Source organism: Phacochoerus africanus, chromosome 2, assembly GCF_016906955.1.
Source record: "Phacochoerus africanus isolate WHEZ1 chromosome 2, ROS_Pafr_v1, whole genome shotgun sequence".
Classification (NCBI taxonomy): Eukaryota; Metazoa; Chordata; class Mammalia; order Artiodactyla; family Suidae; genus Phacochoerus; species Phacochoerus africanus.
The window spans coordinates 223,382,826-223,402,963 of NC_062545.1; the positions used below are offsets into that span (position 1 = coordinate 223,382,826).

A 20,138-nucleotide genomic window follows, 5' to 3' on the forward strand; every position below is an offset into this window, starting at 1 on the left:
GTGGGGACCCTTTCAAACTTCAACTGTAGCTGTGTGCACACACCTGCCCCCACTGGGGGCGCTCTCTCCGGGTCAGGGTCTGGGTCTAGTTTCCTCACCCGCAGGAAAGCCCGCTGAGCTTGTCCTCCTCACTGTGTGAGCTTTGTCTGGAGATTCAGCGTTTAGGCAGGTGAAAACCAGGCCTCGGCTCGGGGCGGGGTGGGGGTTTCTCTCCGGAGACTTCACCAGACCTTCCCCGACCCTCAACACACACTTCTTCCCACCCTTTCATTCCAAATACACATTTAGCGGCACCTTCCGGGATCCTCCAGTTGGAGAGGGTCCAGGAAGGAGATTTTAGGACTCTGCCCATTTCCCATGATATTACTTTACTCCATTCCCACTTTGACTCTTTATATCCTGCAGCGTCACAATTCCTGAGGAGAAAAGGGCCCCGAGCTTCCCCTCGTTGATGCTGTGCAGCATCTCCCTTTCCCAATTTTCAGCTACTCACTCGCACAATAGTCTGAAGCGCCTTTTCGCTCAGGACGCGAAAAACACCCGATACGAGCGCGCATGCTCATTAAAACCCCAGGCCTGCTTGATTAAGCCGCATTTGATGTGCTGCACTTGCTAGGGTGTCCTGCCCACAGTTCTCCGTAGATTAGGGCCATTGAGTTTCCTAATCAATTACTGGGCTCCATGCAGTCCACTTCAGAAATGTTTTGCTTGATATGCATCCGGAGTCGTTCGCGTTCTAGCTGCAAAGTTGTTGGAGTGGATGGAGTGGAGCAGGCAAAGCTGCCAATCCTCGGCTTCTTAACGAGCAATGTCCGCTCAGTTATTGCTGGACCTGTCATGGCTGCCTAGCCCTCTCTTTCTTTTTACTATCAGGGAAGCTTGCTGCTCAGTAGTTTTTGTTGTTTTTTTCAAGTGGAAGTCGGTGTGCTTTGATACCCTTAGGGAGTGCTTACAGGCTGGGGGACACAGGTAGGCTGTTGGAATCCATGTATTTACCTTCCAGAGGAATGAGCTAGAAACATGCTCCCCTCAAAGAGAAGGGAAGCCATGTCGGATTGGGTTTCGAGGCGCCACTGTGTACACCACTGCTACCGTTTCTTCCTTCTACCCTCAAGGCCCTTGCTGTTGGCCTTGGTCAGACCATGTAAACTGGCACCGCAAGTTGAATAGACCAGGCATTTATTTCCTGTTAAGTCAGGCCGCTGTCCTGCCTGTGCCTTTGGCCTGCTTTTGATAAATGTTCTCAGCAGTGAATGCAACCTGTGGGGCCCTGGCTAAACTTTCTGGAGGTATTAGTTGTAAACAGTGCTTCCTTACACTTGGGGCAGCACGTGGAATTTCCAAAACATGCTCCTGTGCTGTAATTGTCTTGTTGGATTTTCTCAGCAGGAAAATCCTCCTTTAGAAGAAGATGGAGCAACTCATCCGTATTTTTAAAGGAAAAACCCCAGAGCTCAGGGAGATATAGGGATGGGGCCGGAGTTGCAGGACTAGAAAGTGAAAGAAGAAACCAGAGAATGGATGTGTTTATATGTATAACTGAACCACTATGCTGTACAGCAGAAATTATCACAGCATTGTGAATCAACTATACTTCAATAAAACTTTTAAAACATGAAAAAAGAAAAAAGAAAAGAAAAAAGAAACCAGGATTTAGGATCCTTGGTCCAGAACACTTTGGCAGTCACATAATCTTTTTTTTTTTTTTTTTTTAATCTCTCACTAATTACCCTGAGAACCTTATTGGATAACAGATTTTTTTTTTTTTTTTGTCTTTTTAGGGCCGCACCCGAGGCGTATGGAAGTTCCCAGGCTAGGTGTTGAATCGGAACTGCAGCTGCTGGCCTCCATCACAGCCATAGCAAGGCCAGGGATCGAACCCTCAGCCTCGTGAATCCTAGCCGGGTTTGTTACCACCAAGCCACAATGGGAATCCTGATAACAGAACAATTTGTTAAGCCATGTCGTGTTCTCTTGTTGCAAAAAGGAATTAAGGGACAAGAGCGCTGATTTCTCAGCTATATCCTTTAGAGCTCTACCACCTTGCTAATCGGTCCCTCATCCTTGATACCAGTGACTTGCTGTCTTCCAATATGTGAGGAAAATAGTAAAAGTGAAAGCCATTTAGCTGCCAAGTTAATGCCACGAAGATCATCATCAGATCAGAAACTGGGTTGGACTTGTTAGCGTCATTCCGGAGACATCACTGCTTCCCCAAGATGTGCTGTAGCATCAAAGCCTTGAGGATCAGAAACATGGAGAGCTCTCCAAATAGTTTTCAACTGAGGCTATGCTGAATTTCCTCCAGTCATCCTGTGGCAGAAAATGTAGTGACTGTCAGATCTTTGGCTCTTTATACAGGCTCTGCGATTCTTATTAAGGATAAAGACTAGGGTGATTTAAAGGAAAACGCCTGAAAAGGGGAAAATCCTCTTAATTCTTGCCCATGCATTCATCGATAATAGGTAAAACCAAAAGGGAATAGAAAGCCATTCCTCTGGGGCTCACTGCCCCAATCATCTGTTCTCTGTTTAGGTGCTTTTGGCCCAGAAATACAAGAAAGGAAAAGTCTAGAAGAAATCATCACTGATGGCCACCTTCATTCAGTACTTTGGTCATTTACAAACATTCATTGAGTGCCCACTATGGGCCAGGCCCTGAGGATACCATGATGATCGAGAGATGCTCTTTTGATGCTTGGCTTTTTCCAATCAAACCTAATTTTATTCCATTTCCCTGCTGCTCTCCCTTTTTTTTCCCAGTGCCCCTCCCCTCTCAGCTCTATAGTTCTGATTCCTGATCATTTGCATCATTTTTGGCAAGACACACCAGAAGATGAATTCCTGGCACAGAAAACCATTCCACTCCCATCTGTCTCCGTCTCCATTCTTTCTGGATCTAAGCCCTAGATCTTCCTTTATGTACTGCATATCCCTCTGCCACCTCTCCTAGGGATGGTCCTTCCAGATCAATGGTTGTGAACATGATACAAAATAAACTGTAATCTGGATCTGCGCACAAGTTCCCTCTTCTGACTGTATTTGCTTTAAAGCTAAATGTTCTGCAGGGAGCCCTCATGGTTTGTTAGGCTTCTTTTGCCCTTTCTTCCTAAATTCCCCAGGAACCACGGGTCCCTCTGAGGTTTGAGTTGATACTGACTCTGCTGCTATTCAAGGGGAGAATCCTGCTTAGCATGAACCACTCCAATCACCCCAAGGATTTGCCTGGGGATTCTGGAACACACAGACTTTCTTTTCTTTGTGCAGCTTGGTAGTATGAGGCTGTGAGGCTCTGGATTGCCTTTGTCATGATAGATGAGCTCGGAATTTCCAGGGACCACTGCTGAAAGCAAGCCTGGGGATGGAGCCAAACAAGAGAAAGCAGAGATGAAAAATGGGCCCAAGACATGGTATGTGGGCCCTGAATCGTCCTGGGTCTGAACCAAATCTACCTCGGGGTTAATCTGCTAAGTGAGCCAATTAACTCCACCATCCCCTTTGAAAACGATGATTTGAGTTTGGCTTTCTGTCCCTTACAAAAGATCGCCAACTGAGAACCACCCTTAGGCTAGGGCTTCCCAAAAGTTGTGCTCTGTTGCACTTGTGATATTACTTGAGGTTTATTGCCAAGCCCTTGGAAGAGACTCGGGGCAGCCACAGCTCCAATGCTGGGCATTACTAGAAGCAAGGAGCTTGGTCCATTTAGGTCAGCAAGACAACAAAAAATACAAAAATTTAATGTGCCCCTTTTTCAAGTATGTTTTTAAAATATATTTTAAATTACTTAATACTGTTCTATTTATTCATTTATTTATTTTGGGGATGACCCGTGGCATACGGAGGTTCCCAAGCTAGGGGTCAAATCAGAGCAGTAGCTGCTGGCCTACACCATAGCCACAGCAATGCGGGATCTGAGCCAGGTATGTGACCTACATCACAGCTCACGGCAACATCGGATCCTGCTGAGCGAGGCCAGGGATTGAACCTGTGTCCTCACAGGTTCTAGTCAGATTTGTTTCCGTTGAGCCATGATGGGAACTCTTTTTTTTTTTTTTTTTAATACTCTTCTATTTAAAAGGTAGAGCCTACTTCTCCCCTTCAATGTGGAGTGAACTTGGTGACTTGCTTCTGAAAAATAGAATATGGCAGATATGACGGAGTATGACTTCTGAGGCGAGGTTGTAAAAAACACTGCCACATTTGCCTTGCTTCTCTTGAATTGCTCACCCTAGGGCAAGTCAGTGGCCATGTCCTGAGGGGACTCATGCAAAAGAACTGAGGCTTCCCATCAATGACCAGCACCAACCCTCCAAAGTTACGAATAAGCCACCTTGGAATAGAATCTTCTAGCTCCAGTCAAGCCTTTGGATGATGGCAGTTCTGACCAATGTCTTAATTGCAACCTCATGCAAAACCTTAAGTCAGACTGCCCAGCTAAACTAATCCTAATCTATAGGAACTGGGTGAGATTTTATTGTTGTTTTAAGATAATGAGTTTAGGGGCCCTCTGCTATGCCTAAATAGATAACATTTACACCCCCAAATGTGAAAAAGATTGGGAAGCACTGCTTAAAGTCCAAAAACAAATGAACTGGATACTGTGGATATGACCAGCATTCTGGAATATATTAGAATTTTTAGTTTTGTTTGTTTTGTTTTTATTTTGGTTTGCTAAAATGATACTTGGTCAATGGCAGCTTTACGATATTTAAAATAACAAGCATTTAGGCATTCTCTTGTGGCCCAGTGGTTTAAGGGTCTGGTGTTGTCACTGCAGTGGCTTGGGTTGTTGCTGTGGCATGGGATGATCCCTGCCAAGGAACTTCCTTATGCCGTGGGTGAGGCAAAAAAAACCAAACAAACCCCCAAACCAACAACCAACAACAACAAAGATAACAGGCATTTAAAAATATACTCAAAGCAAAACAAAGGCTCCTTGTCTTTGAAAACATACTAGTAAGCCACAATTATCAGTGACAACTCTAAAAAACTTTTTGCTTTAAAACTAATCTCTTGTCATGGAGAGGACTTCTTACTGAATAGAGTTATGGAGTTTAAGTCAATGCATGGCAGGACAAACCCAGTCAGATCTATGCAGTATATTCATGTTTCATTTTCATGAGATTCTTAAGAGTTAGTGACAGCTGCACCCTAGATCTTGCTTAGGAAAGGAGGCATAAAGCCAATGAGAGGATTTCTCCTACAAGCTTACACCGAAGAGTTTTCCAATGTAAAATCAAAAGGGCTACCATGCTATAGCAGGTTTCTCTAATTTTCAAGGGGAAAAAAAGGCCTAATTAGCTTTACTTTTAGGAATGTTTGAAATAATTCTTAACACCATATTTAGGATACATAATCAGAGGACCAATGTCCAGGTTCTTTGTTTATGCCATTACACCATTATTTACATGTATACAGCAATGCCTCCACTTCATCTGTAATGATTACTTAAGAAAACACTCAACTATCTGGAATTGAGACAACAGCCAGGGTGAGCTCAGAAAGTGTATGAGCTAAACCAGTGTTGACCAGTCCACACTGGCCAAGTCTACCGGCTCCAATTCTAGGTAACCTCATGAGCTCTCAGAATTTTGTTTCTCTTACTGTAGACACTATTCCCACTACTTGATATATGGTCTGAGCCCACAGATCAGAGGCATCATGTTATAAAAGCTGGAAGTTTCTAGAATTGCACTACAGCAGCCACTAGCCACATGTGGTTTTAAGCACCTGAAATGTGGGTGGAACTTAAGTGTAAAGTATAATATCTCTAAGTATAAAGTACATACATACAGATTTTGGACACCTGTATGAAAAAAAATAAAAATGATTAATGAGATATTTTACATTGATTACATGTTAAAATGAAAATATTATATATATAAGGTTAAGTGAAATATATTAAAATTAATGTCACGTGTCTTTTCCTGATTTTTTTTTTTTTAACCTTCTTAGGGCTGCACCCACAGCATATGGAAGTTCCCAGGCTAGGGGTCAAATTGGAGCTGTAGCTGCAGCTGTTGGCCTATGCCACAGCCACAGCAATGCCAGATCTGAGCCACGTCTGTGAATTATACCATAGCTCACAGCCAGATCCTTAACCCACTGAACAAGGCCAGGGATCGAACCCTTGTCCTCATGGATGCTAGTCGGGTTTGTTACTGCTGAGCCACCACGGCAACTCCTCTTTTCCTGATTTTTTAGTGTGCCCGCTAGAAAACTTAAAATGACACATGTGGCTTGGTATTCTATTTCTACTGGACAGTGCTGCTGTAGAAGCAGGCCTACTCACACTCATTTAATCATTCAACAAATGTTTAAGTGTCTTCTGTGCTCTGGGCTAGGGGATGGGAATAAAACGATGAACACAGTCCCTGCACTTGTTAAGCAAGTTGCATCCCATGGGAGAGACTGCCAGCAAGTGACTACAGGTATCTAAAAGCAGGGGACATTTAATCTAGAATATTTTAGGTCACAGGAGTATTAGGGCTCTTAGAGTTAAAAATCAGCCCTTCATAATTTAGCACCTAATCCTTATTGTTTGAAGGCAAAGCATTGCAGGTGTTGATAATAATGGCCGTCCTGCAATCACTCAGAAAAGATTACTCTCCACGAGGGCTTGTTCTAGTCTGCCGTGTATTATCGCTATATTATATACAGATGCTCTTGCTCAGGGAGAGGCTTTAGAGGGCTATGACAATGTGGTCTCACATTGTATCCCACAATTGTATCCCTTGGTCTCACTCAGTGTATCCCACACAGAAGACACTTAACAATGTATAAATTAAAGTATGTCATGTATACTCATTTTCAAAAGCCATTAAATACATAACTATAGAGTTTGGCCCCAAATGCCTAAAAAACAAAAGGTTTGCTACTTAAACTAGTAAGCTTTAGTAACTAAAAAAGAACAGCCCTCTTTCAGAATATAAATTCATGCCTACCTGATGGTGTAAGCAAAAAGTTCTGGGATCATCCAAATTGAATTCTCTCTCATGACCACCAAGATCATGTGTGATGACCCTGTTAGCACTGTTTGAACCAAGGCCATGATTGTGCATCTTTCTTCATCTCCGAAGTACTTTACAAAAGAGTTATGTATCATTACAATAAAAAACACGAGTTACAAAGGGAAACATTTTGCTTGCAATTCTTATTACATTTTTAGTACCAGTCAAGGTAATCAGTCATATTAAAAATATATAATTTAATTCTCAAATAATAACTTTGTTCATCTTTGTCCTAAAGTACATTGTCCACAGAATCCAAAGCTGAATATTTTCTGTAGGTGATGCACATATGCTAATGACAGCATCAAGTTCAGAAATGGAAGCAGACATATTATCCTTTTATAAAAATAAACTTGGGAAGTTCTCTTGTGGCGAAGTGGGTTAAGGATCTGCCCGTTGCTGCAGCTGTGGCACAGGCTGCAACTGTGGCATGGGTTTGATCCCTGGCCCAGGAACTTCCATGTGCCATGGATGCAGCAAAAAAGAAACAAACAAACAAAAAACTTGGTCCCAGAGAGCGAGCTTAAAAAAAAAAAAAAAAAGAGAGAGAGTGAGCATTAAAAAAAAAAAAAAAAAGGCACAGCATTAGAGGAGAATTGTTTCAACTTAAGTCGCTGTAGGATCTCTCACTTTGGGCGGGCTGCTCAGAGTACCGTGTCTCCTAAATCAGTGTGCTCCTCTAGAAAGGTGTGTTAAGTTAACAACGTAACAGAACAATAAAGCAAAAATAACTATACAACAATTAGTCCCCCTTACCAAAATGGTAAGAAGTTCACAAATAATTAAGTGGTTCTTCCATGTCTGGCCTTCATCATTTTTTGACTTCTAGTAAGGCCTCCCCTTACAAATTTATTGAAAATGCTTTGCACGCCAGCAAGCTCACTGTCCTCTCCCCTAAAGAGGAAGGAGTGAAATTCACTTTTCAATTTTTCCATTTTCCCTTGGGCAACTGGGGTCTATCTAAACATAGGTTAGATTCAGAGACAGGTGACAGGAAGTCATCCCTTGGCTAGACAGTGCATGACCACTCAGCAGAAGATGCTGTTTATGCCTTGTTTTGTACAATAATGTGAAAAAAAATATGCTTTAATACACAGGTGCCACTGATGAACCATCCTCTGCCACCTTCATCCCCCTGAATGGCTAAAATCTGGTCAGACAGACCCCATTTGGGTGTCATGGTCACTTGGATCCCAAAGCTTCCAGGGTGCCATCTGGTCAGGGAGCATGTAGTCTGTCCTTCGTGTCAAACGTCCTCTGTTGTAAGTACCAGCGGATTCTCCTCCAGGGTCACAGGGCCTCCAGTCTTCATGGGTGGAGATAGGTTTTCTTAGCTGCCCTGGGACAACTGGGTTTCACATTTCCTGAAACTGGATCTGTGGAAGGAGTCTCTGAAATTGAGAGAGAGAGGACAGAGGTAAGAAAGATCAAGTCACCTTTTAAAGAGGTGGGGAGGGGGGGATTCTCTTGTGGCTCAGCGAGTTACAAACCTGACTGATACCCATGAGGATGTGGGTTCAATCCCTGGCCCCATCCAGTGGATTAAGGATCCCGCATTGCTGTGGCTGTGGCTGTGGCTGGCAGCTGCAGCTCCGAATTGACCCCTAGCCTGGGAACTTCCATAGGCTGCAGGTTTGGCTCTAAAAAGCAGAAGAAAAAAAAAAAGAAGGGTCGGGGGAATCACTTTCTAGAAAAGGACATCAGTCTTGGAGAACTTGGCAAATACGTAAACAAGGTGCAGCCATCCCTTTGCACTGTGCTGGAAGGAACAGGCAGTAATTTGGCCTGGGAAGAAGCTGGCAGCAGGCCACACGGAGGCCCCAGGGAGGTCAAGGAGAAGGCTGGGGGATCAGGATGCAGGCAGAGCAGATCACGCTGGGGCTTCTCTGATTCCACCCCTGGAGGTGCCCCGGTTCAGCTGCTGGGCCCCCAGCATGCTCATTTCTCCTCCAGGAAGAGGCCTCCCCTGCTCTCCTCTCACCTCTTTTGACTCTCGACTCTGAATATCGGCTTGTAGAGTTCTGGAATTTTCCGTTCAATCATTGGCCGGAGGCTCTCTCTCAGCTTGTGGTAGTTCTTTTTGAGTTCCAGCTGATACTCCTTTTGGTCGGCCGTGATGAGACGCTTGTTTTTCTCCACGGCTTCACCGCATCTGAGAGGCAAATATTGGGGCAGGGAGGAAAATGAGGTTTTCTTTCACTGGAGTTTGAAGTGCTTAGAGATTTTCTATATTTAAATCATTTAATCTATACCAAATGAATGAGGCAGGCTATTATCACCCTCATGCCTCGGGTGAAGAAACTCAGGCATGGAAAGCTTAAGAAGCTTGCCTCATGTCATCAAGCCAGTAAACTGCAAAGCAGGATTCAGTGCCTGTCTCCCACACAGTCTGGTCCATACCAAAGAGGCAAAGCATGTTATTTAAACCTGATGAAGCTTGGCCTTTTATGTTATACTGGTCTACCTAAGGTAACTTACAAATCAACAGACCTCAAAGGGATGACGACATGATGGTTGAAACTTTGCTGATATGCACTGATTGGTAATAATTTGGTTTTCCTTCACATAAATAGGATTCCTGTGATCACTGTGGTCTAAGCTATTCTCCGAATAGCGGGGCTAGATTTGGATTATGCGATGCAGATACCCGGGCCTTGCTGCCGAATCCTCCCTATTACCACTCTGTAACACTCGGGATGACAAAGGTAAGGAGGGTGGCATGAAAGCACCATGGCCTAGGCAAGAGTAAACCTATGGCCACCGCTTCATCAGAGAATTAGCATGCTGTGGAAGAATGGTGTGCTTTAATTTGCCCCAGAAGCCAAAAGAACTCCCTGGACTGCATTTTCACCTATCTTTTAAGTTGGACATTAACTGAAGCAAACTGTAGGATACCTAAGGTTTCATATCAAAAGTTTCAGGGAAGGGAGTTCCCTTTGTGGCTCAGTGGTTAACGATCCCAACTAGGATCCATGAGGATGCAGGTTCGATCCCTGGCCTCACCCAGTGGGTTAGGGATTTGGCATTGCTGTGACCTGTGAGGGTAGGTTGCAGATGTGGCTCAGATGCCGAGTTGCTGTGGCTGTGGTGTAGGCAGGCAGCTATAGCTCAGATTCGACCTCTAGCCTGGGAACTCCCATATGGCACCAATGTGGCCCTAAGAAGCAAAAAAAAAAAAAAAAAGTTTCAGAGAGGAGGTAGGAAGGGGAGGTATAAAGCCTTTGAATCCTGAGAAACCTACATCACCCCTTATTATTATTATTTTTTTTTTTTTAGGGCCACGCTTGCAGCATATGGACATTCCCAGGCTAGGGGTCAAATTGGAGCTGCAGCTGCTGGCCTTTGTCACAGCCACAGCAACACCAGATCTGAGCCACATCTGCAATGTACATCATAGCTCCCGGCAATGCTAGATCCTCTAACCCACTGTGTGAGGCCAGGGATTGAACTCGCATCCTCATGGACACCAGTCAGGTTTGTAACCCACTGAACCACAACGGGAACTGCTATTATTTTTTTTATTGCCTCTTAACTAACAGTTATAATCTACCACTATGTGTAAAATGAAGTCAGTTTCAGGGTGACTTTGAGGCCCAGTTTTGTGACACTGGCAGATTACAGGAGGCCTGTAGATGTCTACTCTGCAAATCTGAGGAGAAGTAACGACAATCTGTGTGGTTTTTATCAGAAGACAAAATATTGTTTTTAGAAGACTATATTAATATAGGTGGAGTAAAAAACAGAGAGCCAGGCATTCAACTTCCCTCCTAGAGAAAGCCATATCTCTTGGGAAATGCACACAGGATCATATAACTACATTGCAAACAATATTTTTACATAGTCTTATCTGTAACATTTTCATTAGGTTCACAAATGTCTGAACAGTGCTGCTCTCACTCAGTGACACCACTGCTCTAGACAGCCCCCTCTTTTGCTGTTCCTTTCATTGATAAGTTCACTAACAAAAGCATTTCCCCCCTCTTTTATTTATGGCTGTGCCTGTGGCATGTGGAAGTTCCCAGGCCCGGGATGGAAACTGTGCTGCAGTTGTGACAGCAATGCCAGATCCTTAACCAGCTGCACCGCAAGGGAACTTCCACAAGCATTTTCTTTTCTTTTTTTTTCTTTCTTTTTTTAAAAATCTTTTTACCTTTTCTCGGGCTGCTCCTACAGCATATGGAGGCTCCCAGGCTGGGGGTCTAATTGGAGCTGTAGCCACCGGCCTATGGCACAGCCACAGAAACTCGGGATCTGAGCCACGTCTGTGACCTACACCACAGCTCATGGCAACAACAGATCCTTAACCCACTGAGCAAGGCCAGGGATTGAGCCCATGACCTCGTGGTTCCCAGTTGGATTCGTTAACCACTGAGCCACGACGGGAACTCCCAAGCATTTTCTTATAGTCAATGTGCTGGAGTTTTTCAGCAGTCAGAGTCCTACAGAAACCAAACTGATGGAGACTAGAAAGGGAAGGAAGTTGTGCTTCCAGAATATGGCTCCTGGCTTTTGCGGGGAGTAACTTCCACAGGCCTCTATTTAAGGAGCTAGGTGTCTTTTCTACAGAGAGGCTGGTCATGTAGCCCTCATTCTCTGCATCGCTTGCCCTCTGTCCTCTGTAATGCTCCTTCAGCACTGCTCACACATCAGTCCCTCAGTATGGAAAAAACTGCTAGTTTTTCCCTCAGTATCCGTTCCTACTCTTCCTAAATAACAGAACTCCAGGTGGTATATGCACCTGGAAAATTATCTTTCCCAGCCTCCCTTACAGATAGGGATGGCTGATGAGATACAAGATGAAGTCACTAGGAAAGCTCTTTAAAGGGGTATAGGCTTTTGCTCTTTCCTCACTTCTATTCCTGATACCTAGGATGTGGCTGTGATGGCCAGAGCAATAGCAGCCATATTGTGACTACGAGGACCAGTATAACACTATAACCAGGATAGCAGAGGGAAACAGAGGGTAAGAGCCAATGTTGCCACCACACAGCTCTGGGATGACTAGCTCTGATTTTATTTCATCTGAAAGAAAATTAAGTTTTTATTTAAGCCAATTTTACTCCCATTCTCTGTTACTGAATGTAGTTTCTAGAGAGAACAGTACAACATAGCAGTTAAAGGGACAGATTCTACAGCTAGGGTGCTCACCTCTGAATTCTGCTTTGCTGCTTATTGGCTTTGTGACATTAGGCAAGTTACTTAAGCTTTCCATGCCTGAGTTTCTTCACCTGAGATGTGAAGATGATAATAGTCTACCTCATAAATTTTTGTAAATTAAATGAGTTAAATATGGAAAATGTATAGAATACATTTTTGTTACTGTTATTATTCCCATTCGACCCAGTCTGAGTGCAGAAATTATTTATTCAATAGGTCTAGGATGATCGACTATTAATAGAGATTTTATACTTTAGTTCCTTTTTTTCCTCCCTAGTCAATGACTAAGATGCAAAAAGATGAAGAGCCTTGTCCAAAGTCACACACCTGTTGGACCAGCAGAAGTGGATGTAAATCTGGGATCTTGCTGCTCCCAGGCTGATGTCTTATCAGCTCCACTGTGTGTTATGGTACAAATCTTATAGGGGCAGACAAGTCACGGGTAGACAATATCTATATGTAAATTGGATTAATTCTCTTTCCTACTCAAACTGATCTAGTCTCTATTTGCCCCCATGATTAATCTTGTACTTATCAATCACTTAATCTGTGCCTACTCTACTGACTCTTTTTATCCTGATACTAACTTTAAGAGGTAGTTTCTATTATCATTCCCATTTTACAGCTGGGGAAACTGAGGAAGGTATCTTGCCCAAGGTTACACAACTGGTTAAGGCAGAGTGGGTATTTGGACCCAGGCAACCTGACTTGAGAGTCCTATTCCTAACCTCAACACCCCAAATGCTACCAAGGAAGGACCCTGACCCTGCCAGCTAGACTCCAGGCACATGGCCTTGGTTTCAAGTTGGAACTGTTCTCTCTGGAGTCCTAATTTGTAGTATTTGACTCTCTCACCTTCCTCCTAGTAATGCTTTAGCAAGTCTACACCTGAAACCCACTGAAAAAACAGAGCTACTAGAATGAGGGGCAGGATACTGGAGAAATAAGGGATAGGCTCCCTCCATCCTCCTGTGCCTAGAGTGATGGATATGCTGGAAGCAGATTCTTCGGACCTACTGACCACTTCAGAGCCCAGGTAGGGGGTGGGGGTCCCCAGATCAGATTCCAGGCTAGTCTTTAATGCTTGATTCACATTTCACCGTCTTTTACCTCCTTCAGGCCCTGGGCTTTTGTCCTGAGGAGTCACAGAACCCTGTGGTCCCAATGATTGTGCAATATTATTTATTTCGGTATCAGCCCAGCAACCCTCTGACAGTGCCTGGCCCTGAAGCCAGAGACCCCGCCAAGCCCCGAGGACTGAGAGCTTGTTTAAGAGAACCAGGGGTGGGGGTGGGCTAGGAGAGAGGATAGGAGGCACTGTAACAAAAATGGATTTTTTTCTCTGTAGGATAACAGCAGGTGGGATGGGGGTGGGGAAGCCATGCATGTGCATGCACACACACACGTGTGTGTGTGTGTGTGTGTGTGTGTGTGTGTGTGTTTTGTGCTGCTCCACTTGGCTCCCAATTTCCTATCCAGCCTCCTAGGCCCACTAAGAGATGCTGGAAAAGGGACAGAAGTCCTTCACACATTGCCACTATTGACCAGCACCTGAGTGACCTCTCATGATATTTAATGCTTTGTTTTCTCACCAAATATTCAGGTCTCTTTCTACCTACTGCTTCTGTTTCTACTCACACTGCCCACACTTGGTTCTCCTCTGGCTACTTGGACAAATTCCCTTTCCTTCCAATTCCCAGACCCTAACTCCTGTTTAAAAACACCACCATGCATCATCCTGTTTTTTGACTCTGTGTACAGTGAAACCCTATCTGGGTGTATCTGAAACTATGTCTCTTAAAGGCAGCCTGGAACTGATGCCATTGAATCCTGCTATCTTTTCTTTGCTTTTTTTTTTTTAAGGGCCGCACTTGTGGCATTTGGAAGTTTCCAGGCTAGGGGTCAAATTGGAACAGCAGCTGCCATCTCACGCCATAGCCACAGCAATGTGGGATCTGAGCCTCATCTGTGACCTACACCACAGCTCATGGCAATGCCAGATCCTTAACCCACTGAGCAAGGCAAAGGGATTAAACCCACATCCTCATAGATACTAGTCGGGTTCGTCACTGCTGAGCCAAGAAGGGAACTCGCCTGCTATAATTTAAGAATCACTTTGTCTTTATAGGAATGAGAGTCACATACTGTTATGGACTGAATGTGTGTGTTCCCCCAAATTAATATGTTGAAGCCCTGACCCCCATGTGATGGAATTTGGAGGTGGAGCCTTTGGGAGGAAAGAAGGTCTAAATCAGGCATGAGGATGGGACCCACATGATGGGATTAGTGACCTTGTAAGAAGGAATACTAGAGCTGTCTTCTTCCCGTCTCTACTGTGAGAGGATACAGTGAGAAGATGGACATTACCAGCAAGGAGGTTCTCCCCAGGAACTGAATCTGCTGGCACCTTAACCTTGGACTTCCCAGCCTCCAGCACTATGAGAAATAAATATCTGTTGTTCAAGTCTCTTTGTAGTGTTATAGTGGCCCAAGCTGAGTAACACAGAAATGTAAGAAGAAGAAAATTTAAAAACACAGACTGGCACAGGCTGCAGTGTTTAAAAATAGTCTGGTCCATGATTTTCTTTTCTATAGAAAGGTTCATTTGTGCCATATATTAGATTCCAGATATAAGTGGTATCATATTATATTTGTCTTTCTCTTTCTGACTTACTTCACTCAGTCTGAGACTCTCTAGTTCCATCCATGTGGCTGCAAATGGCATTATTTTGTTCTTTTTTATGGCTGAGTCACCTATGATGGAGCATGATAATGTGAGAAAAAAGAATGTATACATGTATGTGTGACTGGGTCACCATGCTGTGCTGTAGAAAATTGACAGAACACTGTAAACCAGCTATAACAGAAACAAATAAAAATCATTATATAAAAAAAATAGTCTGGGTGTTTTGGGGAGCACAGGAGGGAATCAGAATGTTGTTGCTCTCCATCCTGACTTCTAAAAACCTGAGGTTTTTTTTCTTATTGTAGGAAAAAGCAGGAGGAGGTGGAAGCCCCATCTTGGCAACCATCTGAAGAGCCGTGGGACTGGCTGGATGGCTCATGTTTTTTTATGGCTCCAGTTCTGCTACAGCTCAGTCAGAAGGGCCCAGTGGTGGGACCCAGCCTGAGGGCAGCCAGTCAACATACATTTCTGCTACTAGCCATTAGCATCAGAAGGCTCACTTATGCTCACCTTGGAAATCTGGGCAAGACCTAAGAATAGTTTCACCCCTACACATTTTCCAGTCCTGCGTCACCTCTGCTGATAGCACAGGTGCAAACCACTTGACCAAACAGTTCTGGTATTCATGATAAAGCCACAGCCTGCTGACTGGACTCGAGAAGCAATTAAGCAAAGGAAGGTTTCCTCGCCTACTATTTGTATTGAGGGTATAAGTGACAGATCATCACATTTGCCCTTGTGAATGTATGGTTTGATGAGTTTTAGTAGATTGATACAGTTATGCAAATTTCACCACAATCTCACCTGTACTTTTGATCTTTGTTAATAAAGTGGAAAGAAAGTCACTGTACTTTGACAACCAAGTCATGAGAAGTACTATCTGTTTGTTTTCTTTTTTTGCTGCCTTGAGGTATATGGAGTTCCCAGGCCAGGGATCATATCTGAGCCTCATGTGTGACCTATGCTGCAGCTTTGGCAAACATCAGACTCTTTAACCCACTGAGCTGGGTGGGGGATTGAACTTGTGTCCTGGTGCTGCACAGACCCCTCTGCACCACAGTGGGAACTCTCAGAAGTACTGTTTTGCCTGTAGCCTTTTCTCATTTACTAGGACTTCATCTTTGCCCATGTGTAGCATAGCACGGTGCTTGGCACAACATATGGGTTCATTAAGTATTTACTGAAAGATTGGACTGTCATCTATAGTTGTTCAAAAGTGTAATAGTTTTGAAGGGAGGAAAGGGAAGGAAAAATGGGAGTGACAACAGTCCTGGCGTGAGGGAAGAAGCCCCTGGGGAGGAGGGAGGGAAGAGAAAATGTGAGATGGCAGCAGTTGAGCAACCTGTACAGTGTTATAACCTCTACTCAAAGTTTGGTTTCCTCTAGCAATTTCATAAGCACCTGGGAGCTTGTAAGAAATGCAGAGTCTCAGGCCCCAGACCTACTGAATTGGAATCTGCATTTTGACAAGATACTTAGGGCATCTGTTTGCACAGCGAAGTTTGAGAATCACTGATACATATTCCTGTGGCATTCCCAGGAGAGGGCGGCTGTCCACCCAGCAGGCGGGAAGTGGGATTACATCCTGCTTTCCCATGTGAATCAAAGGAAGGGTTCAAGAACAACATTTTCAACAGTGAATTTGATTTTGAAAATCCAGCATTTTTGCAGGCCCTCTTGGGAGAAAGAGAAGTCTGTGATAACTAGTACACGACTTTGTTAAAGGACCATCCCTAAGAAAATCCGCTTCCTTTTGTGCATCTTATGTGGGACTAATTGTACTCAGCTCTGCCATAGACATGATACTTTTGTAAAATCCCAGTTTTAGAGTCTTGCCTCTCTCAATCTGAGGCAATGTCTTTTCCCTTTTGGTAAAGAAGTTGCTCTATGATATGGACAATGACAAAGGCTTGGCCAGTGCCAAGAACCACTCAGCCTCTAGAGGCATCAGTGGAAAATCAGCACCTTGAAGGAGGGGTGGGCTATTTGGATTCAGAAGACCCACTTTGAACTCAACACTGCTACTAACTGGCTGTGTGACCTTAAGTAAAATCATCTTCCATCTCTGAACCTCCATTTCTCCTTTTGTAAAATGAAAACATGTTTTATAATATGGTTGTGAGGTACATGTGAGATAATAAAAGCACTATATAGTTTACATGTTAGTTACTTATTAGTAGGGCAAGTAGTGTTCCTTGATGCAGGATTCTCAAACAGGGGCCTGCATCAGAATCTCCTGGAGGGCTCCTTAAAACACAGGTTGCTGTGCCCTAACTCTGGAGATTCTTACTCAAAAGATCTGATTGGTAAACAGGAATCTGCCTCTCCAACAAATTTTTCAAGTGAGGCTGAAGCAGCTGGCCTGGGTGGGGACCAGACTTTTAGAGCCATTGCTCTACTACCTTCCCAGCCCTCTTCCCTCTTACCGCATTATGAATTCCTTAAAGCATAATCTCAACTTGTTGTGATGTCGATAGAGTTTTGGGTCAGCTGGAATTTCGGCCAAAAATACTTGGGCTACTTCCAGTGGTCCCTGATGGAGAAAGTGAAAAACATGACTGATGCTGGAGAAGAAATGAAATTACTTGGGAGAACATGTTGGAGTGACTTCTTTGTTTGAACATTTAATTTTGCAGTTAGTTTGACCAAAATAAAAAATCAAGGAAAGGTCCTGAACTGCTGAGGAAAATGCTGAGTCCTTAGGAGTCTGGAGTTTTAGGATCATCTTCAAAAGTATAAATGTATTACCTTAATGAAATACTACCAGTAATAGATTTTCCTTGATATAGAAGGGTAATATGCTACCTCAAAGGGTATGTGCTTTGAGTTGCTTTTCTGAAAATGTGGATTGTCTTGATCTATTCATTCATTCACTTGTCTAGTTGCCCCACTGGCAAGCACCACCCTGTATAATTACTGGCTTGTGTCACATACACGCAGAGTACATGTAATCCATGGTTGTGGGCTTATAAAGTCTTCCATTTTCATAAAGGATTAGGGCTTACAAAGGCAAAAGCGTCTTAATAATTTCTGATCTTGGAAATATAACAGTCACCTCTCCTCTCGGCTATCTCTGTTCCCTTGATGTGACGCGGACACAGAAGTTTTGCAGGAGAGTCCAGTTCAGTTGTGCCAAGTGAGGAAAGGGTCACGATACACATTGAGTATTTGTGTGTGGAGGTCTGCAGATCTAGAGCTGAAATTAAGGAAGCATGCTGGACAGAGAGAACTAAGCTGGTGCTTCCTCCTTCTGAAGCTGGATTAGTTTCATGCTGAGACAGAAGTCAGAAATCTTATGGGTCTATGAAAATTCAGTCTGTTCTAAGTGGCCCAAGAGCCATTTCCAGCTCACTCCTGCTTAGGAGGGCTCTGTATACTGGTTTCAGCAGGCGACTGACCCAGGGGTTAGATGTCCGAGGAACTTTCCCTTCTCTCCTATTGGGATTCTTAGATTTGTCTCAAGCCCTGAAACAATTCTGCCTAAAGTGGACATGATTAAGCACTCCAACAGACCCAAACCTGGATCATATTGGCAGAATCGGCCCCAAGTGAAGACTTCTCTGAGAAAACGATACTCATTAGACATGGTCTACTCATCTCCAGGATTTCCTGTCTACCTTGGGTTGTTACATGAAGCAGAAAAATCTCCTCAAGAGTTGAGTCTTAGTGTAGGAATATCATTTTTTTTTGTCTTTTCATCTTTTCTAGGGCCGCACTCACAGCACATGGAGGTTCCCAGGCTAGGGGGTCTAATCGGAGCTGTAGCCACCAGCCTATGCCAGAGCCACAGCAATGAGGGATCTGAGCCATGTCTGCGACCTACACCACAGCTCATGGCAATGCTGGATCCTTAACCCACTGAGCAAGGCCAGGGACCGAACCCAAAACCTCATGGTTCCTAGTCGGATTTGTTAACTGCTGTGCCACGATGGGACTCGGGAACATCATTTGTTCTGTTTTGTGGCATGCCAAAGTTCTCAGGCCAAGGCTCGAACCTGCATCACAGCAGTGCCAATGCCACATCTTTAACCCACTGAGTAAGCAGAGAACTCCCAAGGAATATCATTTCTATATTGATCAGACTCCTTATTGATCTCAAGGAAAGAGGGTTGAAACATATAATGAAAATCAAAATAATAAGAACCAGAGAAGCTGCCACTAGCTGGTTTTGCTTACTTGATTGACAGTAGCTCCGACAGAGCCCTGCAGCACCATCTGAAGCATCTTGGCATCAGGGGGCTCCTGGTTAATGGCGACAGCTAACTGCAGGGTCTTCTTCTTCATTTCTTCAATGGCAACTTCGATTGGTGTCAAAACAAACTGAACATAAGACATAAATATAGGGGAGTCATTGTCTGGTCTCATAAGCCATGGACAAACCTGGAGCTATGACAAAGATGGCACTTGGGTTTGAAGTAGCAGCTTAGAAGGCTTTCAGAGCAATTTTTTTCTTTTTATGGCTGCACCAGAGGCTTATGGAAATTTCCGGGCCAGGGGTTGAATTGGAGCTGCAGCTGCTGCCTAGGACACAGCCACAGCAACATAGGATCTAAGCTGCATCTGTGACCTATGCTGGGCTTGTGGTAGTGCTGGATCCTTAACCTCCTGAGCCACAATGGGAATTCTGGCTTTTCAGAGCAATTTAAAATAATCTGGATAGGTTAAGAGGCAGGAAGAGCTAACATTTCTTAAGTACTTATTATATTCCAAGAACTTCACATACATTTATCATTTATTCCTTTAAACAACCTCCTATTCTCTCCACTTTACAATCAAAGGGGGATGTGTAAGGTTAAATAAGTGCCACAAAATGACACAGGTAGTAAATGCAGAGGCCAGATTTTTAAAAAAAGATTTTTATCTTTTCCATTATAGCTGGTTTACGGTGTTCTGTCAATTTTCTACTGTACAGCAAAGTGATCCCCAGATTTTGAGTACAAAAATACCTACACTCAAAAATCCATGTTCTTTCCACACTGTTAGATTTCCTTTTCCACTGTTGAACAGGTCACTTGACTTATAATTGGGAAAGCTATTAGAAGCATGGCATTCAAGATTTTCTTCCCCACTACAGCACAAGATTTTGGCATCATGTGTGCCTTCTCCAATTCACCATGAAAGTGAATTCTTAGTAAATAGAATCCTCTTAAGGGTCAATCTGCTAGTTGCTACGTTCTGTTGGCTTGGAGTACGGTCCCTGGTGCATGTTATAGGTGGAATCATGCCCCCTCTAAATTCATGTATTCAAGTCCTAACCTCCAACACCTTGGAATGTGACTTTATTTG

The 20,138-nt window shown here is 43.8% G+C and overlaps 1 protein-coding gene across 4 annotated transcripts in view; it reads right to left on the bottom strand.

Moving 5' to 3' along the window:
• Positions 1-8,048: 8,048 nt before the first annotated feature.
• Positions 8,049-20,138, bottom strand: part of DOCK8 (dedicator of cytokinesis 8) — a 233,153-nt gene continuing 221,063 nt past the window's right edge. For all 4 annotated transcript variants that reach the window (XM_047767727.1, XM_047767728.1, XM_047767730.1 and 1 more), the window contains 4 exons: positions 19,029-19,172; positions 17,279-17,385; positions 8,991-9,161; positions 8,049-8,400 (listed from right to left, as the gene is read on the bottom strand). In XM_047767727.1, the coding sequence (XP_047623683.1) occupies positions 8,340-8,400; positions 8,991-9,161; positions 17,279-17,385; positions 19,029-19,172 (483 nt within the window). In that variant the 3' untranslated portion in view covers positions 8,049-8,339. The remainder of the gene's footprint in view (positions 8,401-8,990; positions 9,162-17,278; positions 17,386-19,028; positions 19,173-20,138) is intronic.